Here is a 12,569-nt window from a genome sequence, read left to right as displayed (position 1 = left end):
CAAGAACAAGAACTGCTGAAGGCAAATGTAAGAAACAGAGCTCAAATGTTTGAATCAACTCCACTTGATAAGATCAATCAGCAAACCAAGGGAGAATCAGAAACCATCCTGGAGAACACACAAGAAACTCTAGTTTCTTTATGCAACTTCAGTATCATGTATTCTGATGGAACCATCCTTGAAGCTAATGAAAATGGCAATGTCAAAAAAGCAAGATATAACTTCATACAAGAAGATAGAAGACCAGAAATTCAGGATGAAGAGATAGTGACTGGAAGCATAAAGAACATCATGCTTCAAATGCTACCAGGAACAAACTTGAACCCAATTGTGACCTTCCTAAAAGAGGACAGTCAGGGCAATGTGGAGATTCAGAAAGTAGATGTCCCAATTCACCAACTTCCATTCACTCAAAATAAAGAGTGCAGAACTGCCAATGTGGTGCAGATTACTGAAGATCTACTCAGTCCAGAGAAGTCCATCAGAAAAGGAGTCTTAATACAAGATGGAGCAACAGGAATGAGAGAGATAACCGTTTATGCTCTATTCATCCACAGTGAAGACAGTACAGGGGTAATGGAGTTTGGTAAAACTGTTTTTAGATCCATTTCCTCAAGTCTAAGGAACGTTCCAGAGTCTGAAAATTGTGATCTGAAGACAGATATTAGTCCATCAGAAAGTTCTTCAGTAGTAGATACAAACAAATCTAGAAATGTGCAGCTATTCCAGGAAAGGAGACCTTGATCATCTAAAATGCCTGCAGGAAACATCATCAGATGTAGATATAGGTGCATCTACTGGGGAATCAGAGAAAACAAGTGAGATTATACAAGGTAAAGTTAACAGTATCAAAGCCCTTTTTACTACCAATATAGATGACACAAGCATTGCAGTCGGATAAAAGCAAGTCCAAAGTGTCGCCTACAGAAAGTTTGGTAAATAATGAAAATGATGATGTAAAAGCAACAAAACCAATCTGAACACTGTCCTGACACAGATCTCCAAAATCAAAATATCGTGGATGATGGAGTCGTTCTTCAAGCAGAAACTAGTTGATGTTGTTGAAGACGATGGAGTTGGTGAATTTACAAACAGCCATTATGAATCTTCACCAGGCGACAATAGAGGCAAAAGCTCTTCAGCAGAGTGTACAAGCAAAACATGCCTCCCAATCGAACCAAACCCAACAAATCTGTAATTCTGGTTCAATGACCCATGTGTTTACACTTGTGGAAAACAATGATAATGTAAGTGGAAATGAAGAGCTCTCACAGTTTTCCAAAACTGAACTGGAAGAAGAAAGTAAGGAGGATGTTATGAGAGGTAGTATACAGTCAGCTCTTGATTCCTTGGGAAAGTCGCATTTTAATGTCACAAAGGGTGATTTTAAAGCTGCGATGATTTATAGGAATTCTGGTAAAGGATATGCAGGACACAAAAAGACAGATGAAGAGATGATGAACCAGACAAGTGATAGGACTAAAGAAAATCAGTCAGCAACATCTTCTCCTGTGACTCAAGCTGAAAAGGATGCTTTAAAATCACCTGAGGGAACTGACACAACCCCTTGTGAAAGGTCATTTGAAACAAACCAAAGACATGTTCTCCTTTGCATGCCTCTGTAGAAAGATCTGCTAAAAATCGCAAAACTCCTGTTGGACCCAAACCAGCTATCCCACCTAAACCAGATCATTTAAAAAGTAAGCCAAACCCTCTTGGTTCTGAAACTGACACAGAACGTGTCAACAAATGCCAAGTCCCTCCTACTTCTTCAAAACCACCAACTGAGCAGATTAATGAATCTTCAACTTCCAAGCAACGCCCGTCTCATGAAAATGCACTCTGCAAAAGTGTACAGCATACTGATGCTAATGAACATGAGCCTAGTGATACATCAGTGAGCAACATTCAAAGTCCTAAAGATAAAAAGCTAAATGGTGTAGAGGTTGTTATAGAAACTTCAACGAGCTTCCCAGAAAGCATTGTCAATGAATCTTCCACAGGATTTCATGCTTCTCTTCAAAAACTTTGGGGTAAAGCATAGTGGTTCACTGCCTCCTGTAAACCAAAAAAGAATCAAAAATGGCAAAAGAAAATGTGAAGAACTCTGCCATTTTGGAAACTGAAACAGCACAGGGAATAACTTCTCCTCACAACAATGACCCCTCAGACGAGATTTGTAAGACAGACACCACCAACCGTGATAAGACAAATGATAAAAGTGATGATCAACAAGTTAGTGGAGTGGTGAGACGGGAAAAGAAAATTCGAGGAGAGACTGAGGACGAGCGAAGGCAGAGGCTCTCGGTGCACATGGATGAAATCATGAAAGGACATGTGCCAGCTGTCCTGGAGATCTTCGACAAGCTGAAAAAAGCAAGAAGAACTCAAAAACATACTCTCCAAAGTGGAGGAAATTGAGGAAGACACCAACAAAGTGGACGTGGGCTCACTTAAAAACATTTTTGAGAGCGTTACCTGATTGGGTCGTGCCTCGGGAGAAGAAAATCAAGCCAAAAATAGTCCCACCAGAACATACTGGAGCACCAAGTGAACCTGAGATGATGTCATCAATGGGAGGTAGCTTTTGGGGACCTGGAGGAAAGCTGGTGCTGAGATCATCCGTTTAAAAGACCAAACGCTTGCAAGACTCATGGATATAGAGGAGGCCATTAAAAAGGCTCTTTACTCAGTATCGACTCTAAAATCGGGACTCGGACATTATAGGACTCTCTGGTCTCTTCAGGGAGTCAATGGTGGCCGTACAAGGTTCACCTCCTCCGGGTAATATCAGGAAAATCAGCATTGGGTCAAGCAAAATCACCGAAAGCTCAAACCCAGATTGGAAAGAGAGTTTCTGAACAGTCAACAACACGGAAAGAGCATGAGATTTTTATTCCCACAACCAAACAGAGATCAGCCTCTCCAGCATCCCCTTCATTTATTTCCATTCAGTCTGCAGCAAGGAAGCCTACGGAGTCGCCATCACCTCAGATCAGTCCCCTGAAGGAAGAACCAAAAGAAGAAACCAAGCTGCAGTGCTGCTGTAGTGTGCCTTCAGACCGCAGGCAATGTTCAGTCACAAAAGGAGCATCCTCAAGCCCTGGCAATCCACGGCGGCAGGTCAGTGTGCTGGAAGTGCAAACCAGGCCTGAAGGAGAGAGAGTCATTGGAACAAAAACCATCAGCGAGAACTATGAGAGGACGGACTGCTTTGGCAACAAATTCTACTCCTCGAAAACCTCCACAGTTGTGACAACCCAACCTGAAACCAAGACAACTTCGAAAAAGCTCATCATGAGCAGTCCAGCCACAGCAGAAATTGTCACGTACCCAAGAATCAACACACCTTTTATTAGAGAAGACCGCCTTCCACTGTAAATTTATTTCTAAATGTTTATTGGTTTTGGCTGCAATATAAATGAAAGATCTAATAATGTGCCAGCCAATGCATTTTTTGTACTTGTTTTGTTTGGTTATCTTTTGAATGATACTTTACTATTCCTATTTCCAGTTGTTAGTATTCCAGTTTCAGTGTTTTTCTTTTTTTTGTTTTTTTTTTGTGAATTAATATTTTGGAAAAACTACATGAATTCCTCAGTGTGTTGCAGTCATGCAATAAACATGTTCTGTTATTTATGTGAATACAATGTAATTTGAATTTACGCCATATTTGTCAATAAAAATGGTAGAAACGTGTCATGTCACATTATGAATTTTAGTAAGCAGGTTTTCTCTTATCATAAGAACAGAAATCCAAGGCACTTCTTCCAGTCCAGAAAAGTTCAAAAACTTTTTCTCCCAATGTCACAGATTAATTATAGCTACACCTGTCATTCATCTGATACGTGACACACACTGAGGAAGGCTGAAGTGTGCAGTGTGCAGAGTTTTAGTCATTTGTAATGTTTTTTTCGAGATTGCCATAGTGTGAATAAAGCCTTTTCGTCTTTTTTGGACCAGAAGTGCCTTGGCCTTCTGGGATTACTTCACAATATCCTTTCAGCAAATGGTGCTTAATTATGTCTCCTATGATCTGTTAAGTGTGAGGTTTTCTCTTATGTTATCACAGGAAAACTGAAAGTAACAGTTCGGCCTAACAATTCATAACTTTTTCATGTTGTTCCAAATTTGTATGCCTGCATTTGCACATTCTCATATTTGCTTGCGCTCCACTGAGGGGTAGGTTTAGAGAAGGACCTTCGTACTCTTTTCATGCAAATCACGTTATATGAATTTTCAAAAAATAGCTGTTTTCTTGTGAAATAGGATGGACTGAAACACAGCGATCAACCAAAATACTTCCCGAAAATATTCTGGTGGCATTATTTCTTAAAAAGTCAAGCATTTTAAAATGCCTAGCAGATTAGTATTTTATGTACATTCAGAGATCAATAATCATTGTGTTTTGAATGATCGACAATTTTCTTTTTAAATCTATTTAGCGATTTAAATTAATTTTTGTTAATGTAAAATGCATTCATTATAAAATGTTTTCAGAACGTAAAAATGAAGACATTTTTGGAACTTACAGGAGGAATAGTGCACCATGTTAGGATAATAGACATTGATAAAAGATTTAATATCTTTAGGAAAAAAATATCATTCAACCGATGGATAAACATTGTGAAGCCAAAATATGCTGCATAAACAAAAAACCCTTATAGCTTGTGAATTAAAAGCTAACTTCTGACAAAAAGTCTTATGGTATGGAGGTTTGTTAACCCTTTCATGTTACTGTAGTTTCAGCCAGCAGCTCAGGAGACATGCTCAGCCTGTCTGAAACCAGTTTACCCAATGGAAAGAATGGCAGCGGATAAAACTCATTTTTCACAAAACTTGTTTCTGCTGCAAACACTGCAAAAAGAAACTGAGGTAAGAATGTTTTCTGATAATGATAAATGCTGATAATGGAACATCACTGAAATTGAAACGTTTTTAAACACATTACATTTACGATTCTAAATCAGTGAAAAACACTTTGGCACCATAATGCAACTAAACAACAGCAAATCATTAAATGAGGAAGTGCTGAAGTTGCAATTTTGCATCAGCTTTTAGACTTTGCTTCTTAAGCTGTTAACCAACTTGCTGACATTGCAGCTGTTGCTTAAAACTGTTAAATCCACAAATGTGCTTCATATTAATGTGGTTTTTATAGCCGACAGATCATAAGCAATTAATACTAAAAAACATACTAAAAATATATTTTGCTTGGTTTTAGCCTTCAAGGCTATGCGCCTCTCTATGGGGAATTCTACTGTGTATTCCACTATCAGCAACTTTTCAAAAGGAAGGGTAACTATGACGAGGGCTTCGGCCGTCAACAGCATAAAGACCTTTGGCTACAGAGGAATGACACAAACATCATTTAGAGCTACTGAACAAGTATATGGGCCATAACCTTGACTAACAGATGGTCGGATGTAGGCAAATATGATTTTCTGGTCTTTTTGTGATTGTGCTTGTACACATTTAAATCAAATAGAAGGATTTAACATATCACATATCATGATTTCATAAAGCAGTTCATATATACTGTATATATAAATCAATATCATGCCAGATTTTCTTAAATGTTGATGTTGTTATGTTTGAGACTTTGATGAAAATATTTTACATAACTGGTTGATGTTGATGATCTTAATTTGAAAAAATGTGGGGAAAAATCTAATATGTAGATGTACATAGATTTGAGATGCCATGTGTTTCAATTACTAAACTTAATAAATCCATTCTGGCTCATTAAAGGCTTTCTAGTTAAGTTTTTCTGTAGAATCTAAAAAGAACCGAAGAAAAACACGACACGTTTTCAATCATAAATAAAACAGATTTTTTACTATTTTTCAAATGGAAATAATAAAAAAGTACAAATTCTTTAATCAAATCTTTACAAACATGACACTCGCAAACTGAGAAGTAAACAGTCATACCTGTACCTCTGTTTGTCTTATTTTCCTCATTCACACATATGAATAAAAATCGATAGCATAAACTTCAACTACATTTTTAAATAGCAGTATAAATCTCATAATTTTGTGCTCCGGCGAGACATTTCCTGCTCCGGATTCTGTCCGCTTTCAATACTGGCTTTCTCGAATACCCTGTAAATGCAAAATTAAGAAAAACAAGATTTGTTTCTGAAATAAATTTGGTGCATCAAAAGTTTCTATTTATAATTGCAAGAGTTTCATTCATAGTCTCACTAACATAAAGAAGTATAAACGTACATGTTGTCATCCACGGGGACATCAGTGTGGTCCTGTAGCTCAGTGTTTAGTGTCTCTGGGAGCAGGAAAGTCAGCGCTCCTCCCACGAAAGGAAGAGAGCCGTATATGACCATTGGAATAGCAGGATGATACACGTCTAACAAGCCAATCAGAGGAGCCAGAATACCAGCTACACGCGCACACATGGAGTTCAGTCCCACTCCATTTTGTCTATAGTTGAGTTATAAAAACAAGAGCTTATTTAAAATCCATAATTAAAGATATTGGTGTTCATACAGGTTCAGTACAACTACTGTATACAGTACCTCACAACCGTTGGGTAGAGCTCAGCAGTGTACACATACACTATGGTGAAAGAGGCAGCGAGGGAGAACTTCCCAATCACTGCGATCACAGTCACAATCACAGGATACCCTTGAAAAAAAGCAGATGAACATTTAAGCTGACAGTGTCAACACAATTCCTAAAAATTGTTTGGATTTGATTAATTTTTTGCAAATTGTTAGTAAATGACGCACATGATTATTGGCTATGGGAATTTGCGCTGCTCTTGGGAGATTGTGTTGGTCATTGTGGAGATGATAGCTGCGCTTGTATTCTTTAATTCACATGCAATGTCAGCAGATCACAACTTTCCACTCCCATTGGTGTTCTCACGTTAAATTTGGCCCAAAGTGTATGATTCATACAGATTGTACTAATTCACATGAAATTTGGTCATACGGTATGAAACAAGCACAATAGTTCAAAAGTCTTATGAGATCAGCTTGGTTTTTCTGTACCACTGACATTTCACCGTCTGAAAATGTTCAAATACTGTTCGTCTTCGTTTGTTTTTAACGGCATAATTTAAAACCTAACATACTTATTTTGTGAACAACCTGTCCTCCAACCAATACGCTCGTATAGGTCATTTGTCCAAATCCCTGAAATACGACCCATCAGAGCGTATACTACAATTGCGCCCCTATCGGCAAAAGGTCGTTTACATATTAATGTTTTGTTTTCTTTTATTTGCACTATGATTTGCGTTTCGTGTAGCTCAGTTGGTAGATTGTTGCGTTATACCTTGTTATGTAATCATGCTATCATGGGTTCGATCCCAGGGAACGGACGTGCACGAAAATGTATATGCTCAATAAATCATGATTTCTGTGAGGGTTAGGTTTAGGGGTGGGGTTAGGTGTGGTCATTCAAACGAATAAACCACCTAGTAAAATATGTAGGAAATACTGTGAGATCGGTGTAAAAAGCCCACATGCTGCATTTAAATAAAGTGCGTTTTGATTGGTAATGACGTTATATGCATTTCATGACGACAGATGCAACGCGATATATAGGACAGGCTCTTTGTGAAATGTTTTGGTTGAAAAGTTGCGTTATACCATACCGTCAGAATATAGTAAACATATTCTATACAGTTTTAGGTGAGGTTTAAGTGTGCAAATACTTTTTATGGCTATTGTATGCAAAATGCTAATTCTAAATAAATAAGTAGCGTTTATTTAAACATATTAGACGTCGCAAAACAAACAGTAAAGTGTTTTCTTTACTGGTTTGTTTTTTTCTTTTCATACATTTTGAAAGCAATTTTCTAGTGAATGGGACAAAAACCTTCCTTCTTCTGTAATTCTAAAAGAAGACTCTGAAGGTCCTCACCTGCTGGTATAATAGGAATAGCCAGGCAGGCGGTTCCTCCGAGGAGCAGCACTGCACTCTGGCAGATCCTCCTTCCGAAACGCTGAATGAGAGGAAAGCAGGACAGCCGGGCGGGAAACTCTGCAATGCCAAAGATGAGTTGAGTCAGGTAAATGTCCAGGCCGAAGTTCCCCACGTTCAAGCTGACACCATAGTAAACCAGGCTCGTCACAAACCTACCATGACATAAATAAACACATGATAAGACTCTCATCGCGTTTTAAAATCAGATTAGAAAAGATTTTGCATTCTTCCAGAATCAGTGATTATGCTTTATTGTTAACATTTTATGCGGTTGCATTTAACATATTATACAGTATTTAATATAAAAAACCCACAAACAAACTCCTGAATAATAAACTTGGATAAAGCATCAAAGTCATGGCACCTTATCACATTTTGGATGATAGAAATGGGAAATGCTAGGATAACTCACCACATATAGCACATGATGAGAGCTCTCTTTCTTAGGTAAGCCACTCGAAACAGGTCTAGCATGCTGCCTGTTTTAGCTGTGTTCTCCGCTTCCATCTGATAAGGCATCCTTTCATGTTAATTGATCATTTTTTATAAATTACTTTTGATTCATGGATATATTTTAGAATGAATTAGTGAATTTGAGCTTTTACAGTTTTTCAGTTAAAAAGGACAAAATGCAAAAAAAACAAAAAACAAAGAATACTTATCACTCTAAAAACATGGCTACAGATTTGAAGCAAGTTAGCATTACTGTACTGTACATCACTTGCTCACCAATGGATCCTCTGAAAGTGAATGGGTGCCGTCAGAATGAGAGTAAATAAAGACAACATAATAATTCACAAGTAATCTACACCACTCCAGTCCATCAATGAAAGTCTTACAAAGTTTGTAAGTTTGTAAGACAAAATCCACCAAGAAGTTTTTAACTTCAAATTGCTGCTTTCAGCTTAAATTTGAGATTGTGATGGCACCCATTCACAGCAGAGGATCCGTTGGTGAGTAAGTGATAAGAAAGTTTTTTTAGCAGATTTTCATTTTTTTGTAAGCTATGCCTTTAATACTTCTCTTAGACCAAATAAAGCTTGGCAAAGAGAAAAAGGTCACCTTGTCGAGCAGATTTTCGGGAACCTTTCTGCCATTAATTCGGGCAGCTTTCAATATCTCTTTCTTGGCCTTGTCTTGCTTGCCCTGAGTCAGAAGCCATCGGGCAGATTCAGGGAGAATCCTGCCAAATACACAGACAATTATTAGAAAAGTTAAAAACTAAATAAAAGCAATAAAATAAAGTGACAAATGTATTTATGTATGTCAAGTGACCATAAACTGACATCAGAGAACCATGAACATCACTGGTACAGAATAACTCTCACCAGTAATAGATGAAGAAAAGCCCAACTGGTGCTGACAGAACCAGCTGTAAAATCCTCCAGTTTCGGATCCCAAAGGCCACACCAGACAGCAACATCAGACCAATGGCATAACAGCAATGGGACAATATGGTAAAAAGGGCCCGTTTGGCTGAACCACACCACTCAGTACCTAAAACCCATTTGAGATACCATGAAATTCATCATGTTCATCAAGTTTTCATAGTGATTTTTTATTGTAAAAGGAATTTGTTGAAAGCATAACTAAAACATAACTATAGCATATCTAAGCAAAATTTCTGACTTTTTAAATGTACTGGCATTAGGAGTCACGTGTTACCCAAAACAAATGTGTTGATAGAGATCCCTGATATTGTGGTGCCGACCACAAAGCGGAGAACTATGTAGACAAAGATGTTGGGAGAAAATGCTACTGCCACCCCGAACAGGAACTGCAGGAACAAGGAAAGCAGCGTGACAAACCGCCGGCCATACCTGTGGCAAGAAAACATGTTCACCATCACAGTTACTAAACCATTAAAAACAGCCCTTGATGGGTTTTAAAAACAAACTGAATAATCTGAAAGATTTGTTTTTGGAAAAACTCCAAAACATAGTATGTAAAATATAATTCTCATGTTGATCAGTGATTGTACTTTACACATACTTGTCTGCCATTGGCCCAAACAATAGAGCTCCAACAAGAAGACCAGCCATGTAGACAGACTGAGATGCCTCATTATAAATCTTATTTTCACACACCAGGTCAAACTATGAGACGACAGGAAAAGGAAACATAATAAAAGACAACAAATTATGTAAATTGTATTCATATTAACTTTCAATAATACACATTATACAAAGGGTAGGTTTTTCAAAGTCAATTTCTGTAAAAACTTGTCACTTGACATTCAACTTTTTAAAATTTCAGTCATTATTGTCAAGGGAAAAAAAGCACACAATGACAAACCACTATCATGATGATAACCGTTAGGTCAAGGCCTATATATAATTTGGTTTCATGCGAACAATGTGATGAACGTAGATGAAAACAAACTTATTTGCGTTACGAGAAGTCAAAATTCGGTTCCCCGGTAAATTAGGTACGTTAGCCTATTTTAGCAGGTATTTTAGAAGGTACATAAATAGCGTTTATGTCAAAATATCTTTCAAACGTGTTCTTAATCACAAAATTGAGATTACAAGTTCGTAAAACTCGCGAATAAAAAATGTATTTGCCTGGCGCAACATGCTAGGCTACTTGATCGCTGTCTAGCTATTATTAATAAAAATCAGAAATTACTGAAATAGCTAGAAATTATTACTTCGCTAATTTATTTGAAAGTATTTTTTTTTGAAAGCCAAATATTGTTTACCTTTTAATAATATGAAATCAACACATTTACATTAGTAGGGTATCATACTGTGATGAATATATTATTATTTAAATTATTTATTTGAAAAGTCATAGCTTTATAATAATAATAATAAACTCTTATAACCATATAATGATAGACTGCGTTATTTTAAAAAGTTGACCTAACTTATGTTACCTCAGTTATAAGAGTGCTGCTGCCTTCTGGTGCCTTGTAAACCCATCCATCAGTACATGAGATCGTTGTGTTTATTCCATAAGCTTCAATAACATCAAGCTCAAGATCAACAGGTGTGAACATCTTACAGCTTTCATACTGTCCTTCAGTGTCCAGAGGGATGGTGAGGTTCAGCTGCTTCTCCTCCGTCAGGTTGGGAGCCCGCTGTAGAATCCAGCTGCTGTTGCAGTTGTGAGGGAAGGTGATGGCGGTGAAGACCTGACCGAACATGTGGAAAGCTGTGAAGATGTTGGGGAGACATACCGCCACCAGCAAGCGCTTCTGAAACGCCCCAAACTCGCCGACAGACGACAGAACCTGCGCGAAGTCGATCATGATGACCACTGGGCGACCATCAGCGGCGGCTCGCGCTTAAAACACCTGCGCCGCGCTTCACCTTTGAAGAGTCAAATTAATCTTTAAACGTGTCACAAGTTCAGCATATCTACAGCGCTCTTATCTGCTAAAGCACTGTTTTCCCCCCCACAGCGATAAGGACACCCAGAAGATTTTAAATAAATAGCAATAAAATAATATCCTATGCAAAAGAAGGTATTTAATAGTAGATTAATAGACTGGTTCTAGTGGTTGAAATGCACTGAGAGGAATTCCAGCAGTGTGTTGTGTGTGTGTTTGTGTGTGAGGGACTTTGGATCATGAGGCTAACGCATTTGGGGCCTTTCTGCCAGCTAAGGCGGTCTTATCATCGTGGTAATATGTAAACTGTTGTGATATGATTGTGAGTTCGAGCACAATATTTAGACAACGTTGTATATGTGTCGCTAAGTGGTGAGATGATTGTGACAAGAAGAGGGCAGGCTAAATATATATATTTTTTTTTTAACAAATATGAATTTAAAGTTACAGCTCTCACATTATTTAGGCACCCTGAGGTCCTTCCAAATCATACACATATACATATATATATATATATAATCTTCTGTTGAACAAAAGAAGACATGAAGATTGCCTGTAACCCAACAGATGCTGGTACCCTAACCATCGACTTCCATATTTTCCTTCGGGTAATATATATACTGGAACCAAAAAGGAGGCATATTAGTCACCTTTATATACATTCTTTATTGATTTTTAAAGCATTTAAAAACATGCCTTAAAATCCAACACAAGCTAAAGAAAATTAAGTGAGAATATAAAGAAAAATATGCTGATATTGATGTTTTTGCTTTCAATTTGTATTTATTGCTTACGGTAAACTGAATGTGAATAAATATACGAGTGTCACAGCAAAGGGTCTGAATACTTAGGACCATGTGATATTTCAGTTTTTCTTTTTTAATAAATCTGCAAAAAATGTAAACAATTCTTTGTTTTTCTGTCAATATGGGGTGCTGTGTGTACATTAATGAGGAAATTTTTTTTAACTTAAATGATTTTCGCAAATTGCTGCAATATAACAAAGAGTGAAAATTTTTACGGGGTCTGAATACTTTCCGTACCCACTGTATTTAATATAATTATATATAAAATATTAAATGTCAGCAAGGGCAAAGGGGATTAATATAATAATAATAATACTAAAAATCAAGTGAAACATTGCTTAAAAATAATTAAGTTGATAAGATTATTCCAGGCTGTTTTTGCACAAAGATAGTGATGGGTTTAAAAGAGATATCTTGGGTGAAGTAAACAACCTCTCAAACTTCAGCAGTTCAGAACAGATCTGCTGAAAACACCAG

The 12,569-nt window shown here is 37.3% G+C and overlaps 1 protein-coding gene, 1 long non-coding RNA gene and 1 pseudogene across 2 annotated transcripts; 2 read left to right on the top strand and 1 right to left on the bottom strand.

Moving 5' to 3' along the window:
- The first annotated feature begins 3 nt into the window (after nt 1-3).
- LOC113077652 (xin actin-binding repeat-containing protein 1-like) lies at nt 4-3,933 on the top strand (annotated as a pseudogene).
- An 887-nt stretch (nt 3,934-4,820) lies between these two features.
- Nucleotides 4,821-5,750, top strand: LOC113077651 (uncharacterized). The gene is made up of 2 exons (XR_003281376.1): nt 4,821-4,875; nt 5,225-5,750. It is a non-coding gene; the product is annotated as an uncharacterized LOC113077651 (long non-coding RNA).
- A 65-nt stretch (nt 5,751-5,815) lies between these two features.
- LOC113077650 (solute carrier family 22 member 13-like) lies at nt 5,816-11,485 on the bottom strand. Its single transcript, XM_026249963.1, has 10 exons — nt 10,831-11,485; nt 9,945-10,048; nt 9,618-9,772; nt 9,281-9,449; nt 9,015-9,135; nt 8,365-8,459; nt 7,890-8,104; nt 6,536-6,644; nt 6,231-6,440; nt 5,816-6,104 (listed from the first exon to the last, which is right to left on the bottom strand). Exons 1-10 carry the CDS (start codon nt 11,203-11,205, stop codon nt 6,029-6,031), a joined length of 1,629 nt encoding a protein of 542 aa, XP_026105748.1. The 5' UTR covers nt 11,206-11,485; the 3' UTR covers nt 5,816-6,028.
- Between the last annotated feature and the right edge of the window lie 1,084 nt (nt 11,486-12,569).

This window comes from Carassius auratus, unplaced genomic scaffold, assembly GCF_003368295.1.
Source record: "Carassius auratus strain Wakin unplaced genomic scaffold, ASM336829v1 scaf_tig00023021, whole genome shotgun sequence".
In the NCBI taxonomy this organism is placed as follows: Eukaryota; Metazoa; Chordata; class Actinopteri; order Cypriniformes; family Cyprinidae; genus Carassius; species Carassius auratus.
This window is presented reverse-complemented; position numbering and strand designations above follow the sequence as displayed.